Genomic DNA, 19,877 nt, shown 5'->3' on the forward strand with positions numbered 1-19,877 from the left:
ACAAAAAATATTTTTTTCCCGGTGGAAACAAAATCCCCTTTGAAATGAAAATAAAAATAAATAAATCTGAATGAAGTTATCTTTAATTACATTATTATAAGTAATACTATTAGAGTTGTACTATTACTCGAACGAAAATAAAAGCTTGGGGGGGGGGGGGGGGGAGATGCAATGCAAATGAAAGACATATACTGTGTATCCCTATTCCCTGACATAATTTTATAGCTAAACGGACAGAATTCTATTTTATTTGAATGATGAAACCCAGCTGCCATTAATAGTTGGAAATGGAAATGGAAATTGCGGAAATTGTAATTGTGGAAATTGCGGAAATGGCGGAAATGGTGGAAATGGAAATTGCGGAAATGGAAATTGCGGAAATTGCGGAAATGGTAATTGCGGAAATGGAAATTGAGGAAATTGCGGAAATTGTGGAAATTGCGGAAATGGTAATTGCGGAAATTGCTCTTCACTTATAGCTATCTATTTTCAGGTAGATTGTTTTATTTTACTCAGTCAGCCATATCACTACCTCAAAAAGGTCATAGCTGGGTAATCTATTTTCAGGCAAATTGTGTTTATTGTATTTTATTTTACTCAGCCATAACAATTTATTTTCTGTTAACCAACTTGCTGGCTGGCAGGCAGGCAGACAGCTACTCATAGACAGGCAGACAGACAGACAGCTACTCATGGAGAATTGGACAGGCAGGCAGTCAGACAGCTACTCATAGACAGGCAGACAGACAGCTACTCATGGAGAATTGGACAGGCAGGCAGACAGCTACTCATGGACAATTGGACAGGCAGGAAGGCAGACAGCTACTCATAGACAGACAGACAGCTACTCATGGACAATTGGACAGGCAGGAAGGCAGACAGCTACTCATAGACAGACAGACAGCTACTCATAGACAATTGGGCAGGCAGGCAGACAGCTACTCATAGACAGACAGACAGACAGCTACTCATGGACAATTGGACAGGCAGGAAGGCAGACAGCTACTCATAGACAGGCAGACAGACAGCTACTCATGGACAATTAGGCAGGCAGGCAGACAGCTACTCATAGACAGGCAGACAGACAGCTACTCATGGACAATTAGGCAGGCAGGCAGACAGCTACTCAGACAGGCAGACAGACAGCTACTCATGGACAATTGGACAGGCAGGCAGGCAGACAGACAGCTACTCATAGACAGGCAGGCAGACAGCTACTCATAGACAGGCAGACAGTAAGACAGCTACTCATTGACAGACAGACAAATAACTACTCATGGACAGACAGACAGACAGACAGGCAGGCAGGCAGGCAGGCAGGCAGGCAAAGAGCTACTCATGTTATGTTATTATGTTATTATAACAGCTACTCATGTTATGTGCAATAATTTGTGCAGTTATGGAAACAGCTCTTTGTGTTTATGCAAGAAAATGTAACACATTTATTTATTTACATATTGTGTGCATGCACATTGTATTTTGATACATTTTGCGAAAATAAAGCAATTGAAAGAGAGAAGTTATCAAGTATCATTAATGTCGTAATTTTATCTACTGGCCCCTGGCCCCTTGCCATTTTTGTAATGTGGCCCACAGGTAAATCTATTTGAGTATCCCTGCACTAAGGAAAGTAGGCTTTCTAATGACACAACTCGCCTTTGTTTTGGTGAGTAGCAAAAACGTTATTTTTATTTACGCCAAAGAGTAGAGGCTGGTCTTGGTCTGCATTCATGCGAGCGGCGGAAGTTGAGAGTAACATAGCTCTAATGCGCGCATTAGAGCTATGGACCAGAGCTAGTCTCCTGCATGGAAAGCCAACATCTTAACCACTAGCCTAAAGGGGAATTATCCATGGCTGGGAGAGATATTAGGCTTTATAGTCATTAGGCACATATGCTCTGACTCTGAGCCACTATAGGGCAGGCCTACACAGGTGAGCTACATTCTCCAATTAGTGACATCATTGCCTCTGCCAAAAAAAAGAAAAAGATTGAACCCCACCCCTTCTTCCTCTGGGGTTTTCATTCACATGAGAAAAGTCTACAGGTTGCTGTGAGCTCAAGGACTACTGTTTAAAACAAACAAGCACGCCAAAAGTTGTGATGTTTTGCTGTCTCACTTTTCTGCCATCCCCTCTGCAGGTAGGCTAATTATCTATGCAGTTGTTCTGCATAGATTTCATGGTTCTGCTTCTGCAACGTTTTGATTACAAGGACCTGTAGGCCTACAATTTTACTCGAGTTACAGACTCGGGTCAATTTGGAAACTTCTTTAAAGAACCAAGTTTTGAACCATGTGCTGCTCATCACTACCAAATTGAATGCTTGCTATTCTAAGGTTGTGTAGTTTAGATAAACAATCCTATTGGGGTGGCATAATGAAATGAATGCATGAAATTAAATTATGGAAAAGTAGCCTTTTCTGTCTAAAGTTGTCCCACCTCCTCACCTGCCTGTATACATAGATTTGCATGGGCCTTTGCAACCAAGATGTGACTGAGGCGGGTAAGAGGGCAAAACTGCAAAACTCTATAATAGAACACGACATATGTGAACATGCCAAGAGTGAGCTCAACGTGACAAAGGTCCTGATGCTGGGTGAGTTTTAAATGTCTTCTTCAAATATTTCTGCTTCAAAACAATGAGTCATGTCAGCTAAGTGTCTGTCTCTAAGTGAAATGACTTGTTCTGTGTGGTTGGTTTGCACCAGGTGCTGCAGAGAGTGGGAAGAGCACCGTAGTGAAACAGATCAAGATCATCCACAGTCATGGCTTCTCCAAGCAGGAACTCATTAGCTTTAAGGTAGGGTCCATAGACATTTTTAAATCATTACTGACGACATATTTATTTTCTCATATTTCTTCTCTGGCTTTAATTTGAGCTTAACTAAATCTGGCACACCAGAATCGAATAGTGAATAGATTTCACTAGCCGCAATTTGCAACTCTAGTATTTTGAGTGGTGCAACCACTCCCTTACGGAGCTATGTGTGTGGCTGGCTGGGTAGCTGGCTGGGTGCATCTGAGCATGAAAATAGCATGGTTGTTTTTCACCCCCTGTGCTGTGCGCAACCCAACACACACACACACACACACACACACACACACACACACACACACACACACACACACACACGCACATTAACTGTATACTGTATATGATGCTTTCGGGTGTGCCAGTACAGTACAGGTACAGTACAGTCGAGAGTACAGTAGAGTGACCCACACCGTAACTTCTCTCAGCACTCGTTTTTATTAACGGGTCACGCTGCTGCCTCCTGCATTATGTGCAAATGTGAAACATGTGTTACGCAGGGCCGTTCAGTGACCTACAACGAGTGCTTCCAAACTCCAGCACTTAGAAAAAAATATCACCTGCACAGAATTTCTTGACAGAAAGTAGCTCATAACATGTCTATGGTGGATTTTTATGACACAAAAGCTCAGCAGATTGAAAGAGGATAATTCAAGCTTGGCCTAAAGCTGCAATGTTGGTGAGTTTAACGTTGTTTAATACAAGCAGATCGCAGATGAAAATTGGATGAGTAGGGAGTCAATTGAGGGTATTGCAACTCTAGATTCATCCCATTATAAAAAAATCTTATTATTACTACTGCACTTAAAAGGCATTATGATGGTTTCTTTCTTGTAACAAAGTGAATGTTCGGCTAACTACTCGGCACCACTAGTGTTGACAGCGGTTGTTATCCTTCCACAGCCTGCGGTGCTCAACAACCTCCTGACCTCCATGAAGTTTGTGCTGCAGGGTATGGGAAAGCTCAGGATCAACCTCACCAACAAGAAAAACAAGGTGATGCCATCACACACTTCAATAGACATTCAGACGCAAGATGTTTGTTTGAGATGAAGAGGAAAATTCACCAAGTGCACCAGTCTTTGTACATGCAGTACCTCATTGTCACTCTAGGTGTCTGTATCTATGCACTGCATGTGTGTGAGGAAATGAAGGCTCTGAACAACTGAAGACTGTCTTTAATTTGGTGTGGTAAAAAGGATGAAACAATTCCTACATTAGTAGCATTACGCCATTTTGCAATTAATTCACTAAATTCTCAAGCACTGGAATGCATTTTCTCATTGCAGTTCAAAGTGAACAAGAAAATCTGTGTAATTATAAGCTATATATTCCTAATCTAAAAAGCTGATTTAACTGTTTTTTTTATTGAATACATGTAAACTGCACAAGGTACAGTCAGACATTAAGGCTAAGGACATTACAAAAAAGTCCTGGGGACATGTTTCCATTGTGGTATATTCAATTCATCATGACATAAAATAATAATAGCACTAGTAGTAAGACGCCCTGAGGCCGAGAAGCGAGGTCGTGTGCACGCATCTGCCTAGGTGACAGCAGACTGCTGGGCGAGCGCTGGCGCTTTTCAACACATCTGTACTGTACTGGCCATATATGGAGTGTGTCTTGAGTGTACAGGGTTTGATGTGGTCAGATCAACACTATGAAATGTCAGAACAGGAAGGACGGGTGGGGTAGGATCAACATATGGAATGTCAGAACCGGTCAGCTCAAAGGAGATCTAAGCGTTTAAGGTTTGACGTCAGATGTAGAGTTGCTGGCCGGCTCCGCAGATCTAGGTGATGATTCAGTCTTCATGTATGGTTAGGTTAGATGAGGTCAGTGTCGTGATCATGACCATATATGGAGGCGTGATGTCACGAGGTGTGACCATATATGGAGGCGTTATGTCACGAGGCATGACCATATATGGAGGCGTGATGTCACGAGGTGTGACCATATATGGAAACGTGGGTGACTAACTGATGGGAGATGTAGGTTTTCATAGTAAATGCGACCTATGGTCGCAATTAACAAAGCCAAAACACTCATTCTGTATCTACTGTGTTGCCCTCTAGGTCCATGCCCGTGCCATCCTCTCTTGTTTCCAGTGTCATGGGGAGGACCAGGAGTTGCTCCCTTTCGTAGCTCATGCTTTCTATGCTCTGTGGACGGACCAGGGCGTGAGGACCGCCGCAGCCAGAGGCGCCGAGTTTGAGCTCAACGACTCTGCTCTCTAGTGAGTGTATATGCAGTACTGTACCCTTTACTGTACTCCTTTATGGGGTTCAGCATCCTTCAAGGACCCCTGGGGGTGCTGAACCACACCTTGAGAACCAGTGGTTTACATTCAACTACTCATCTTCACTATAGAATTCACAGACACGTCATTGCTTGTCATCACCATTGACGTAAAATGATGTATATGACGTAACTAAATCGGTGCTCGGAGTCTTGACATTTACAAAATGTTGTGTGTGCGTGTGTGGCTGTGGAGGCATAATTGCAGTCACATCATAATGGCACTGTTTGCACATGTCCAGGAAGACTGTGATTGGGTTGGAGACTGTGATTGGGTTGGAGAATGCGATGTTTTATTTGTTTTGTTGTAGTAAAGATGAGCACAAATGCAGTGATGGAAAGTAACTAAGTACATTTACTGAAGTACTGTACTTTTTACCTACTTGAGTATTTCCATGTTTGTTGAGTGGTGCAACCACTCCTATATACAGCTGTGTGTGTGTACCTGTGCCCATAGATATTAAAAAATCACACCCGTGTGAAGTAAGTGGTGCAACTCCGTGTCGGGGTTCCCGGGGGTCCCCGGAAGGAACCCTCAAGACCCGGAGGAATGCGCCCAGGGTGTCGGCCCGGTTCTGGCGAGCCGCCCCGCGTCCGAAACGGTCGAGAAATGACTATTACCGTGTGGGGTTCCCCGGAACATCCAGACCCCCAGGAACAAAAATAAAAGCTAAAGCTCGTATTTGAACATGTACAAAGACATGTAATCATCCTCACGATCATGGCAAATGCACTTGGTGTAAAGTGACACCAAATCCAGATTGATTAATTTCTGTAGCCTACATCTTATGGGTATTCAAGAAATGCCAGACTTGAATGGTGGCATCATTGACTGAAGAGTGTGAATGAAGTTCAGTAAATGTCACAAACATTTTTCACCACTCTGGGACTCGGGACTGTTTGCCGCTGTGAGGCAACGGGCTGAACACTGCCAAGTTAAGATGGGAACATGACGGCTTCATCGGAATTCAATAAGTGTGAGTGGTTGGGAACTGGAAAGTAATCACTTTACTAACTCTCTCTTCCTGTTCTCCACTCTCTCCGATAGACCTCATGCTTAAATCTCTCGTCCTCTGACCATTTTGCAGTCGTGACATAGTTTTGGGGCTTTTTTGTGCAATTTTAAGGACAGGCATCACCTTGGGCTACGACGAGCAGACTTGTATTATAATAATCTGTCTCCCAACTTTTCTAACATAATTTAAATGTCTTGCCATTCCAGAAAATGTTACATTAATAAGGCACACTGCATTATGGATGTATTATGTGACAGTCTACTAAATGTAGTTCCTGCCGCTCTTGGAGAAATGGAAATGTGCTCCCCAGACATCAGTGAGTCACCCTGTGCTTGCTAGACACTTGTCCTGTAACTCTGTGGTGAATTGCAGGGATGTGAGTATTGTGTTAGCCTTCATGATTTTGACTTCATGAACATGCACATTGCACAAACACCCACTGATTACGGTACACTGTGACCTGTGTTGTGATGATAACACTGATTCTTAACAAATGTATTATCACTTTATATACCCATTTGGCTGGGCCAATTTAATCACTTTAAAGCTTTTTTATAATCTGTTTTATTGTGTAGTCATAGACTTTGGCTTTGTAAGGCAGTAAAATGTACCTGTATGCTAGATCATATCACCCCCTGCCCCTCAAGTGCCTTTGAGACTGCCCAATGTCCCCAGTCCTATTAGTCCGTCATCTGAGCCCGCTGAATTACAATTGCAAGGCCGACACCCTGACTTGCTCTGGATTTCCTGTATGTATTGGATTTGGGGCAGAGAGTCTTTGAGGGAGGTGGACATGCACCCTGGGGTGTGACGTGATGAGAATGGACCTGACTGGAATGTTTCCTGTCGGGTGATGTCCTGGCTGGATGTGATGGAAGAATTACTCGCATGTTTTAAATACTCTGTGCTTGAGTGGCGCAGTGTTAAAGTCCCTGGTCACCATAGCAGTGCAAAAGTTAAAACACGTCAGGTGACTTATAATGATGATTCTTGAATTTTCCTGAAAAACCAGTGCAAGTGAAATGCTTAGAATCATGTGTAGATTGAAGGCGTCAAAGAATGTATTAATTATGGCCTTAACAGGGATCACAGAGTGATTCAATCTTTTCCTCTTGCTTCTGGAAACACTGGAAGCTGGATGTTTTTACATAGGATATCTCAGATTTTATTGTCTGTGTTGTTTCTTTGTTTTGTATATTACTAGAATTTCGTGCGCGCTACGCGCGCACTCATCCCAGAGCGACTTTGCCACGCACTATGGGAAGAAATAAATGGCGGGAGTTGACTCCACATGTAGTAACGAATGGGTTATTGGAAATGTACCATTGTTTTGTCCTGAATATTTCCACAGCCTAAGTACTAAAGGATTGTGACTGTGGGACAGACATACAGTCTGACATACAATAGGCTACACGTGTGCACAGTGAATAAACAATGACCTATATGCCCAGAGTTCTTAAATTAACATAGTTGGATTTTAACAGAAAGACAATGCCATAAATCAGTGAAAGTAAGTGACAGACTCAACAGTAGCACACAGCATGCAAGGCAGCGATGCATGCATGCAAACATGTTTGTCCAGCTGAGATTTAGTGTCTCCATCTCTCTGTGGAAGAGGTTGCACATGACCTGTACGGCCACACTGAGGCGCTCCAACACAAACACAGACACAAAACAACACCACGCTGTTTGTCCAGTTGACCCAAATCAACACCAATACCTAGCCTGTTTGTCCAAAACACAGTATCTGCTGGCCACGTGTCTACTTCGCCACAACCTAATGTTAGTAACAAATGTAGGGGAGAGCCGCCAAGGTTGTAACGCTTCACGGTTGTAACATGGACGTTATATCTTGATTGGTCAACGCCACCATGACGCCATCGCGTCAGTATGTGTACAGCAACGTACTCTACGTGGCCAGGAGTTTGAAGTTTGAAGTGTTTACCTTCAAAATGCGTCTAATTTTACACCTGGAGTATATGTGTGGTACAATTTTTGTCTTTGGTGTTGGTGAATAAAAATCCACATGGATGTGTTCATGCTTATGTTCTTCATTAGTTTGCATCGTGTTTAGACGGAATTCACGTTCATTCTGGTCTGTAAGCAACTGCAAAGAAAACTTGCAAAAGCGGGTCATTTGTAACATGTGTTACAAATGGTCCGCTTCCATTCAATGCCATTATATGTAATATTTACATATTTGACATATTGGCCAATATTATATGTTCTGAAATGGTATTGTATCGTGTAGTGTATTCTGAAATTAGTTTAGGGTTGTATAACGTTGTACAACGCAATCAATCAAACGTTTGTTTAATCAATGTATTGCCCCATTGAAAAAAAAGAAATGGCCAAACTGGTACTGGTACACCCGATACTATTTAATATTTCCCTTATGTTTGATACATTTTCTTATCACATCCATGGTATAAAAACAATGCTAAGGAGTTGCTTCAATGAAATGTAATTGCTTTAAGCTGAGAACGATATGTTTAATGGTGTTTTTTAGCGTTGTTACATTTATCATGCATGCCGTTACAATTGATCCGATATGCGCAGCAAATGTAACACTGAAACAGCGTCCACGTTCGGTTGAATAACTCCCGACCTGTTTTATCAAAAAAATAACTTGAAGTGGTTTATGGTAGCTGACATGTGTAGGTCCGTTGCCTGAAAATATTACATGTGTAGCTAAACGGATCTCTGAGTAAAAGAATGAAACGTGCAAAATGTTACATCCTTGGCGGCTCTCCCCTATTAGTTTACTCACAGCACAGCACCGTCACTCCTGTCAGTTATTTCGTCCTAATAACTTGAAGTGGTTTATGGTAGCTGACATGTGTAGGTCCGTTGCCTGGAAATATTACATGTGTAGCTAAAGGGATCTCTGAGTAAAAAAATGGAACGTGCAAAATATGTTCTAAAATTGTATTGTATTGTGTAGTGTATTCTAAAATTAGTTTAGGGTTGTATAACGTTGTACAACTCAATCAATCAAACGTTTGTTTAATCAATGTATTGCCCCATTGAAAAAAAAGAAATGGCCAAACTGGTACACCCGATCCTATTTAATATTTCCCTTATGTTTGATACATTATCTTATCACATCCATGGTATGAAAACAATGCTAAGGAGTTGCTTCAATGAAATGTAATAGCTTTAAGGTGAAAACGATATGTTTAATGGTGTTTTTTAGCGTTGTTACATTTATCATGCATGCCGTTACAATTATTCCGATATGCGCAGCAAATGTAACACTGAAACAGCGTCCACGTTCGGTTTAATAACTCCCGAGCTGTTGTGTGTATTGCGTGGTGAAAAGGCCGTGTGTTTGTGTTGTAAACAACTCATGTTATGTCTGCGCACACTGTATGTTGCTATGGCTGCTGACGTTAGCATGTGTGCTATCAGGCAAAAGCTGAGATAGATATGCAACTACTACTGGGGAAAATGCCATACAAAACACAACACCTAATTTCGGAATGTTATTGTGACCTATTGAGCACAATCAGACCATCATGATTTGCTTGCTGGACCTATAATTAATTTATTAGCATTAAATGTCCACTCGCCCATCCAAAAGAAAAGCAAGATGGCTGCGACAGATTGTGAGCGCGACGGACTACGGAGGCCAGGAGGAGCAGAGCTGGTGACGTAAGAGGCAGGCAGTGTTGCCAGGTTTGCGAATTGTAAGCGAGTTGCAGTGTATGCAAGTAGCGTGGTTAAATTCCTTGTTTCTCGGCGTGTTGTGGCACCCGTTTATCTGCTGGCTCGATCGTGATTTTCATAAAAGTAATATTTGCAGAGTAAATAAGAAACTTGAACGGCTAAAAAATAGGCTATGTCAGTTCGGGGAGGGTGGCGAATTTATTTTGCATATAGAGATGTGTGGTAAAAGTGTGGTTCGGTCGGAGATAGAGCATGAAGAATGAGTATGGGTACACCTTTTCACTTGTATATAAGATGGATCCACTGCGTCTGAAATTAAGTATCTATCAATATAGTCTTGAAATAATAATCAAAATCTACAAAGTAAATAGAACTAAAGTTTTCATATAATTGTAGTGTTGCCTCTGAGATTTAGTGGAGTAGATAAAAATACTGAACATGTAAATACTCAAATACCTCAACATTTCAGTACTTGTCCCTGGTATTAATGAAACTCCTTTTATAGGTGAATGCTGCTGATGGCATAAGGAACGCTATTGCTTCTTCGCTATCTTTTGTAAAGGATGGAATCCCACTAACACTGTTTAGCAGCTGACCCATCATGTCAACAAACACTGGTGTCTTCATCTTGATGTTTTAATGTTCCCTAAAGGTCTCCTTCTTTTCTAGCTTCTTCGAGAACATCAGTCGGATAATTTCCCCAAACTTCATTCCTTCAGAGATGGATGTATTGAGAGCGAGAGTGAGGACCTGTGGAATCATCGAGACCCAGTTTGAAGTTAACGAAACTATCTTTCGGTAAGAACTTGTAAGGAGCCTCTCTCTCTCTCTCTCCCTCTCTCTCTCTCTCTCTCTCGATTTGTGGCTGATGCCATGACAACACATTGAGGTTAGACACACTCCATATTTGGAGCATAGCTGCATTGGGAGCTCCTTATATGCTTATGGCTGTGTCTGAGTGACGTTAGTGGTCTGCATGCCCGCCCGACCTCCCATTGGCCATATCTTACTATAGGATAATACCGTTGCCTGTTACTCTGATATGCTAACACTGAGTCTAGATCTTGTGTCAAAATGAATGATATCCTTCTACAGAACAGCTCCACTGTACCGTTTGTACTGTAGCTTCTTCAAACAGTTCATACTTGGATTAGTCACCTCACCTCTCACTTCTCCCGTCTTTATGCGAGAGCTTCTGGGAACTGAGCTTAATCACTTAATGGCTGTCAATTATTACAATTTGGGGGTTTATTCTAGGCAGAAATGTTCAAAACATATTAAACATTTAGGGTGTTTTCAGCACAAAATATGACCGGGATGTTATGAAGAATTCACTTAATGTTGTTTCACCCCAACCCAAATTGGACTTAAATATATTTTTTATAATTTTGTATATTTGCACTTTGCATGAGTCGCCCCGGTCCGCAGACCCAGGTGATGTTTTTTCCAGGCTACTTCAAACACCACAGCTCTGGGTTACTGTCCTCCAGCTTTTGAAAGATGACTTTTTACTCACTAGACATGAGTATAGCAATCATGCACCTGGTTGACTGTGTCTGCTCTATTGCCCGTGTCACCTAGACCCACAGCTGCACTTGATGCATGACGTTCAATCTTTGACATTGTAAGTAATTGGTCTGTTGGATACTTCTTTAGTTTAGAAATTGGTCACGGTACTGAAAAAACAACTCCTTGGGCTACTGGCAGCGACAGTGTGCACAAGACATTTGGCACTGATCGGTTTGTGCGATTATCCTCACTCACTCACTCACTGTGTATATATATATAATTATAACACTTAGGTCAGGAGTGTTCAGACGAAGCAGGTACCTCCACTACATTGTATAAAATTGTGTTGCAGATTAAAAATGTTCATAGATTTCATAGATGGCTTCATAGACTTGTTTGACAGAACTGTCATCAGTGTTGGAGTCATGTTAATGTTTATTTATTTTATTTTCATTTCTTTTTTGACATTGTATCTGTAGCATGTTGTTGTGTATGATGTATTTTGGGGTGTGACGGACCCCAGGAAGAATCGCCATGCTTAGACGATTGCTAATGGGGATCTATAAAGTAACTTGGTAAACTGTACTTCATCTGCTCTTTTTTTCCCTCTACAACAAACCTCTGTCAAAAATAGCCAATCTACAAGCTCTCATCTCAATGCCTTGCGCCACAAGGTGTTGTGAACATACACAGACTGTTTTCACAGCCAAAATATATAAATGCACATGATACTGTACAAGTGTACAATGTACTTCTAATTCATGGAAGTAGTCTATTCTGTAATTGGCGACACCTGGTGACAAATGTGTAACTACTATGAATGAGAACATGGAAGCTGGTAAAAAAAATGACATTCCCAAAATGGGGATGCCAGGTTGAAAGTTGGTCTGTGATATTGGTAAATAAAATCTTCTGACAAAAAATTACTACATTGGATCTATTGTAAGACAGGTGTTCTTTATTACATTTCCTGAAAGGTAAGCGTTTTTTGACACTGGAGTTTCCAGACTATGCTTCATACACATCAACACTGGCCCATTGACCTTACTGTGTTGACAGCTTGTATGATGTGGGAGCCCAGCAGAGCCTGAAGAGGAAGAAGTGGCTGGGCTGCTTCGACTGCGTCCAGGCCGTGTTGTTTGTGGTGGATCTGAGCGGCTATGATGTGAACATGATGGATGACCCCTCACCTGGGACACACCGAGTAATGCAGTGTTCGTTCTCTCTCTCGCTCACTCACTCACTAAATGTTGACCTAATGGGTTGACTATTCTACAAATGTTTTCTGATATAGAAACTCGGGTTGCTATATCGGTGACCTGTGTGAGACAGAAGATTTGAGATGAAAGTTTAAAAATAATTATATATTCAAAGATTTTCACAAATGTTCATGATTTTTCTAAAATGGCAGATCTACAAGATCATATCGCTGCACAATATGACTTGTATATCTACTATTTTTTAATAGAAAAGTATAAAATATGGTCAAAATGATTGTGACAATATTAACTACTAAAATGACAGATTCTTTCCCGGTTTGAATTATTAAGAAGTGATTATTTACTAATCTTAATAACAGACAGTCCTCATCTATCTATCTGAATATTAAGTCCTCTTCTGTCTTTTTCAACATATCTTGCTGCTTCAGAGCCGGCTGCAGGCAAGCCTTGATCTGTTTACATCCGTCTACACAAACACCGTTTTTAAGGACACTCCGTGGGTAAGTTTTAAAAGGCCTTGATTCATTACACATTAAGCACTTAAACGCTATATGGGGCCCTCCTTTTTACCCTCTACACCAAATCTCTTTCCCAAAAGTAATCGATCTACAAGCTCACATTGCAGAAGTAATGACATTTTCACTGAATGTTAGCCTGTACCATGCCCAGAATGGGGACACTAAAGCTTTGTTTATTGTTTACCAGTATGTTGGGACACGGACTCTGTGTGTATTGGGATGTCTGTATATATATTATACGCCCAGTTAACTCTGTGGGTGTGAGAGGAATACTGAGCGGTTGGTATTATAATAACCTTCCCAAGCAGACGGGTCACTCACAGCCTGGCAGTGATTGCCTCTGACACGGATAATTAGTGCAACTGCCTGGACGTGGCGGTCTCAAGGCAGGTGATTTGTGTTTGTCATGTCAGCTGGAAGGGCTGCTTTTAAAACCCTGCAGTGTAATGAGTTTCAGAGTTTGTTTGATTTAAATTGTGGTGATATTTAAAGAGCTATGTACAGTACAGTGTGAGTCACTGGATGTTGGTCACAGTGATATTTTTAAGCAGCTGGGTGCAGGTTTGTTTCTATTCTTGCTCTTGCGTGATTTTCCCCCCTAGGCAGAACAATTCCACCCATTTCCTATACACAGCAGCAGCAGTCAAATGTTGTGACCACCAGGGTCTACATTTCTCAATGGAAGAATGGGGAAACTACCTCCAACCATTGCAGATGTACTACTGTTTGCTTTCCTTCACAAGACAACAGGGTATTCTTGGAGTATGCTTAACTAGTATAACTAATAAAGTTGTTTTTTATTCTTTTTGTCCCTTAACGTGACTTTGAGTACCTTGAAAAGGTCTATATAAATCGTATGTATTATGTGCAAGGGATCACATCTGCTGTGGCTGAACTGTCCGATGTTTGAGTAGCAGGTCTCTGGTGCAGTTTCTGCAAGAGTTGTACTGTAGAATTTCACTCGACCATGGTTGACTGACTGTAGCGACGGTGCACACTTATTGCAGAGTGTCTTTCTTTGAATGGACTTTGAAAGCATCTGCCAGGGGCTAGCCTTTGATGGGCATGCAATGAAGAAGGTCATTAGTGATGTTCAATCTGTCTCTTGGCTCTGGATGAATGGAGTGTTCCTGGTGTATAGACAGGCCATGGTTGGTGACTCTCAGCCGAGACAGTGACTTGCTGTAGCTTGCTGTTTTGGAATGGATGACGCCAGATGGTGGAGAAGGGTGTTGGGGAAAAAATAGTATTGCGTCTAGTGCACATCCAATTATTTCAGCATGTCCTGTATGTTTGCATCCTGTTGAAAATGTACCACTTCAGTGCCAATTATAACCACTTATCTAAATTAGATTGTAAATTATTTCTCTTCTATAGATTCTGTTCATGAACAAAACTGATCTTTTCCGGGAGAAGATCCTATACTCAGGAAGACACTTAAGATTGTACCTCCCATCTTATAAAGGTATGCCTCCATAACTGCTTTTGTGTATTGAATTTCTTGGTGGAAACAAATGTTCTACCTTCTCTGGTCATCCTGATTCCTTGTGAGAAACGGAGCAATTCAGAGCAACTACTTGACACACACACACACACACACACACACACACACACACACACCACTGATCTTTTTCTGCCTTTATTGATAGGATGAAAGTAGACTGACAGGAAATAGGGAGGGGGGGGGGGGGGGGAGAGATACGCGGCAAAGTTTGTCGGGAGTCGAACCCGCGGCACGCCGTCAGGCTGGCTCAGCAGCCTAGGTGCCCGGACGGTTGAGCTAACCGTCCTTGCTGGGAACCACTGATCTAAACGATTTAATACTGCCATGTCTCCCTGTAGGAGCTGATGGTGACGTGGATGCTGCAGCACACCACATCGCTACCATGTTTCTGGAGTGTAACAACAAGCCCAACAAGCCCATCTACCACCACTTTACCATCGCCACAGACACCTCCAACATACGGGTGGTGTTCGAGGTGCTGATGGAGCAAATCAAGGAAAAGGAAAACGGCGACCGCATCGCTTCTGTGACACTACTCTGAAGATGCCATGCAGATTGTGTTTTTAGTTGATTTATACTCGTTTGCGTGTTGGTGTCGCGTACCAAAAATGGCGGAAAGGGCCTTTACCACAACACACATTCTTCAGTCATAGATTGCAAAAAGTCATAGTAAACACAAATATATGGGAAGTACATAGATTTGCGTTGCTGTACTAAAAGTTGTAATAGGTTTTTACTGATTTTAAAATTCAATTTTAAAGCTTTTTTGTTTTTAATAAATATTTAATTGATAAAGCTCTACCTAAGTTTTCGCTCATTCTTATTCATTCCTCTTATGGGGATAGGGTTGTGGTGGTGGGGTATAATGACATTTAACCCAAAAGAGACAAATGTGTTAGTTTGCAGGTGGTAGAGGGTAGAGATGGAGGCACATTCAGAGGACTGTTTTGGAAACCTCACAATTTAAATTATATAAAATATTGACTTGCTAACATGTAGAATCTAAATGATTTTCTTTCATCTTTTGCGATTTAATTTAATATCAAACAATTGCTGTCTTGAGGATGATCAGCATATCTTTGATCATCCTGTTTTTATTGCATGAAGATATGTAAACGTGGAGATGGACAATTAATGACAATTTGGATGAATGTACCTTGTTATTACAGTGCATTATGTAACACACATCAGCCACAAAGAATGTTGTAGAGGCATTGGTTGAATGGAAAATAAGTTCTTTCATTTGGTGGAACAAAGATAGATCTTCAGTTTTCACCGCAAACCAAGGCTTATCCCATGATATCTGATCAATATTCTGCGCAGTCTGTGGCGTCCAATGACAGGAAAACATCGGCTTTACACTTGAATAACCCCTTGATGCCTCGGTCGAGTTCACAGCTCTGCAGGTTGGGTGTGATGTCTTTGATGCATATGGGCTGTTGGAGAAAAAAACACGGATGTATTATTGAGGGATTCCATACATCCTTGCAGTGCATAGTCTGTTCCCCAAGTGGGGGTCTCCAATACGCCAAATGATTTTGGGGGGGGTCCCAAGATGATTAGCTTAAAGGACCACTTCACCACTTTGCAATCTATCTTCATATAATTGGTACACAGTTCAGAAACCCATCCACCAGTGACATCATTGTTGCGCAGATCTTTTTTTAAACTAGATTAATTTAAAGAAAGATATTGTGAGAACGATGGCTTCCATTTACGCATTGCAACTTTTCAGGAATAGAAAGCCTGCAGTTTCTATTGGCTTGGATTGCCCATTGATGTCACTGGTGGACGGGTTTCTTAACTGCCCACAGCCGCCCTATGAGACACAGACTGAGTATAAAATAGTAGCAACATTGTTTTCTCACTAACAAATCAATACAAACACATAAGTTTATGCAGGGTATCTGCTCATTCCTAAAGTTACAATTTAAAGACTTAATGCCAAATTCGCCAAATTGTGAAATATTTCTTAAGGAAGAGGGAAAACATTGTGAAAATAGCTCATCTACAAGCTTGTAGATCTGCTATTTTCACAACATTAATCTGTGGAACTAAAAACTACTTGGACTATATTCTCAAATCTACAAGCTCACAGTGGGTGTGCAACACAATATGTGAGCATGATGTAGATATGGTATTTGTTTTGAAAATGAAACCATTTTGAATTCTTTGGAACATTTTACACAAATGTGTCATGGGTTCCTGGCACAAAACATTTCGCATCCAAAAATAGCCTATAGATGCATGTAATTTGGGGGTCCTTGATATGAAAATGTCACAGTCTAAAATAATGCCTGCCCTATGCTATAGTTGTAAAGAATGCCTGCAGTGTAGCCTATGCTATAGTTGTAAAGAATGCCTGCAGGCTGCAGTGTAACGGCTGTAAAGTGACTGCTGTGTTCCAGATCCCGGTGCTGAACGGACAGCTCCCCCATTCGAAATACGGTGGAATTTGAAAAGCTAGCCTATTCCTATTGTTTCTCTTCTTTATAATAACTTTATATAGCACCTTTTCAAAATCAATTTTACAAAGTGCTTCACATAAAAAATACAATAATATATATTATAAATTGTATAAACAGTTTATAGGCTGAGCGTGTTTAAAAAAATAATAATACTGTAAGTCTAGTTTCTGTTTGATCCTGCTTTACTTACAGTGTTAAAGAGGAAATTCAGAGAACCAATAAAGTCTTGTATGTTGTTTCCTGTTGGTTCTCTGCTGTTGTCAGATGAATCTCGCTCGGCTCTCCTGGCGAACGGGAATCTGCGGAAGCCTGACCCGGACAGCAAGCCAGACGCTCTGCCCACGGAATAGTAGCTCGGACCGGCGGTCACCTGCTTGTACCATGCTTCCGTTGGACTGCACCGCAGCAGCAGCAGCATGGAGATAACCGCGATACAGAAAGTGAGTTTAACTGTCATCTCCATAAATAAACTGAAGTTGATCGGCGGTGCGGTCACTGACTGCAGTGGCTTAGTTCCTCAATCCAACTTTAAGCTGCAACTGCGGTCGCTCTTGATCTCCTCTCACTATAGGTAATGGTATGATCTTGTTTCGAACGTATTCTCTACTTATAAAGACCCCGTGATCGTAGGCTATGCCTCTTGTGCACCATAGTAGACTCTAAAGTGCACGACGCAGATCACTATATATTCATTGGAATGCCTTCTTAGGGCATTATCATTATGACTATCATGCACTGTCTGGAGTGGGTAACCAGGACCGTGTCCAGGCTTTCCAAGACTGGTATAGCCATGAGCCTTATAGCCTATAGGATACATGGAGGGTTTTCTATCTAAAATAGTAATGTAGAGGAACTGTGGTAAATCATTCTCCCAATCCCATTGTTCTTAATCTTGACAGTACAATGGCATTTTAAAATGGCAAACTGTACTCTGACTATCTGCACTCATACGATTGAAGTTTGAAGCACTGATTAAAAAGTGTAGCATGCAGTCATTAGAAATCAAGATAGGAAGTGTACAGTAGGCCTACTTCTCAGAGGGTATACCTGACACAAAAAAGTAATAGGCCTACATTTGATAAAATAAACTGTATGGAAGACAATAATAAAATAAATTGGCCCATAGTGTTGGAGAACTCCTATAGGCTTTTCATGTGGATTCACAACACCATAAGTAAGATAAGTTTCATTTCATGGTTAGTTTCTATAACAGTGGAAAGACTGCACTCGTCATAAAAACGTACACAACAGGCTCAACAAATGAATTCTCAGTTACGGTCACACAATCTCAGCAAATTATTTGAGATTTTATTTAGTCACAAGCTCTTAATAATTTTCATTGGCAAAATTTTGCTTCTACGTGTACCGGTATCTGCTAAAATCCACATAATTTGGCAACTACTATGTGACACTGTAACAAAGTAGGGATTTCTTTTTTTTAATAAAATAACGTCAAAAGTTGAAATATGGACATATGAGCTTTCTGCCCAACAGCAACGATATCCTGAGCAGAGTTTGTACATGGAAGGTACTCTATATCAGTATGGGTTATGGTGACAATGCTGGGCTGGCTTGAGTAGATTTGTCATGTGATGCTCACATCGTCAATTTCAATCAATAATGTGAAGGAAGGGCTCCACATTGTAAGTGAACCTGGTCATACAGACCCCCCACCCATGATTTTAATGTTCAGGAAGTACAGAAGCACCAACGCATCATTGTGCACGGTTTACAAGTACCTTTTGTGTATATTACAGTTTATCAACATTGTCTAAGTCTATTATAATAGAGTCAATGTCATGTATGATGCGCTCTCTTGGTTTACTTTTTCAAGGTTGTAAAGGAAGTTGATTTGATCTTGATTATCCTGCTGCTTCCTCTTTGATTTGTTTTGGCCAGCCCCTTCTACTCCCAATATCATTTTGCCTAAAAGAAACGGAAGCATATACCTTTTTGTTCAACCATTTCACACGCAGCAATCTTATTGTATACTGACCTTGAAGTTCCAGGTTGAGAGCTGGAGCTAAATCCTTCAAGTAATGTTTTCCTGGCTTTCCTCCTCTCATGCACCTCTCTCCACTTTTCCCGGTGGGCACACTGTCCACTCTCACTGCGGTCTCTTTGAAGTATCTTCTTCCCTGCTTCTACGTCTTTCCTCCATCTGTCTCTCTCTGTTTCTAAGTACTGCTGTCTCCTCTGTACATGTGCTGTGCTCATTGGTGGGCCACACTGTAAGAAAAGGAAAACACTATTCAACTTCATAATTTCTTTCTAAATGTATTTATTTTGTCTCACCCTGATAATATACATAACAGGGTTGCGTGATGCAAAATGAGACATTCAAGAAAGGGCTAAAAATGTAAATGTAAAAACAGAAGAGAGGACATACCTTTCTCCCAATATCATGTTGCCTAAAAGAAACATAGAAGCATATATTTTAGTTCATAACCATTTCAAATGCAGCCAAATGGACAATCATAGCCATTAGCATTCTGTGCTTTATACTAACTAGCATTCCTCTTTCCTAAATAACCTCATTGTATACTGACCTTGAAGTCCCAGGTTGAGAGCTGGAGCTAGATTCTGAAATTTCTGCCTCAACTTTGATTTCTGGAGTGACTGGAGTTTCGGGGCTGGTTGGAGAGATGTTAAATCATTCTTCAAGCAGTGACAGCTCCAGAAAATTGTGACTGGGGGCAGTGGGGGGACTATGGGGGGCGGGGGCACTGGCTATTTAGTACAGGGGCGAATTCATTTTGTTTTACATAGAAGTCAGTCAATTGAGCTTGTGAGGACAGGGGCTTAGGGGGCGGTAAGTCTCCACCAGAGGGGGCTAAAGCCCCCCCTAGCTGTCCCCTG

At 41.4% G+C, this 19,877-nt stretch overlaps 2 protein-coding genes across 2 annotated transcripts; one reads left to right on the forward strand and one right to left on the reverse strand.

Annotated features, from left to right (window-relative positions):
- Nucleotides 1-2,102: 2,102 nt before the first annotated feature.
- On the forward strand, nucleotides 2,103-15,091 carry LOC308323386 (guanine nucleotide-binding protein G(o) subunit alpha-like; the record flags this gene model as incomplete). The annotated part of the gene is made up of 10 exons (XM_080775114.1): nucleotides 2,103-2,141; nucleotides 2,465-2,597; nucleotides 2,710-2,801; nucleotides 3,717-3,809; nucleotides 4,892-5,052; nucleotides 10,469-10,597; nucleotides 12,368-12,512; nucleotides 12,957-13,028; nucleotides 14,424-14,511; nucleotides 14,889-15,091. 10 exons carry the CDS (start codon nucleotides 2,103-2,105, stop codon nucleotides 15,089-15,091), a joined length of 1,155 nt encoding a protein of 384 aa, XP_080631240.1.
- A 766-nt stretch (nucleotides 15,092-15,857) lies between these two features.
- Nucleotides 15,858-17,475, reverse strand: LOC308323387 (neuropeptide B-like; the record flags this gene model as incomplete). The annotated part of the gene is made up of 2 exons (XM_080775115.1): nucleotides 15,858-15,986; nucleotides 17,209-17,475. 2 exons carry the CDS (start codon nucleotides 17,473-17,475, stop codon nucleotides 15,858-15,860), a joined length of 396 nt encoding a protein of 131 aa, XP_080631241.1.
- Between the last annotated feature and the right edge of the window lie 2,402 nt (nucleotides 17,476-19,877).

This window comes from Protomyctophum bolini, assembly GCF_963924005.1.
Source record: "Protomyctophum bolini genome assembly, chromosome: 11".
In the NCBI taxonomy this organism is placed as follows: domain Eukaryota; kingdom Metazoa; phylum Chordata; class Actinopteri; order Myctophiformes; family Myctophidae; genus Protomyctophum; species Protomyctophum bolini.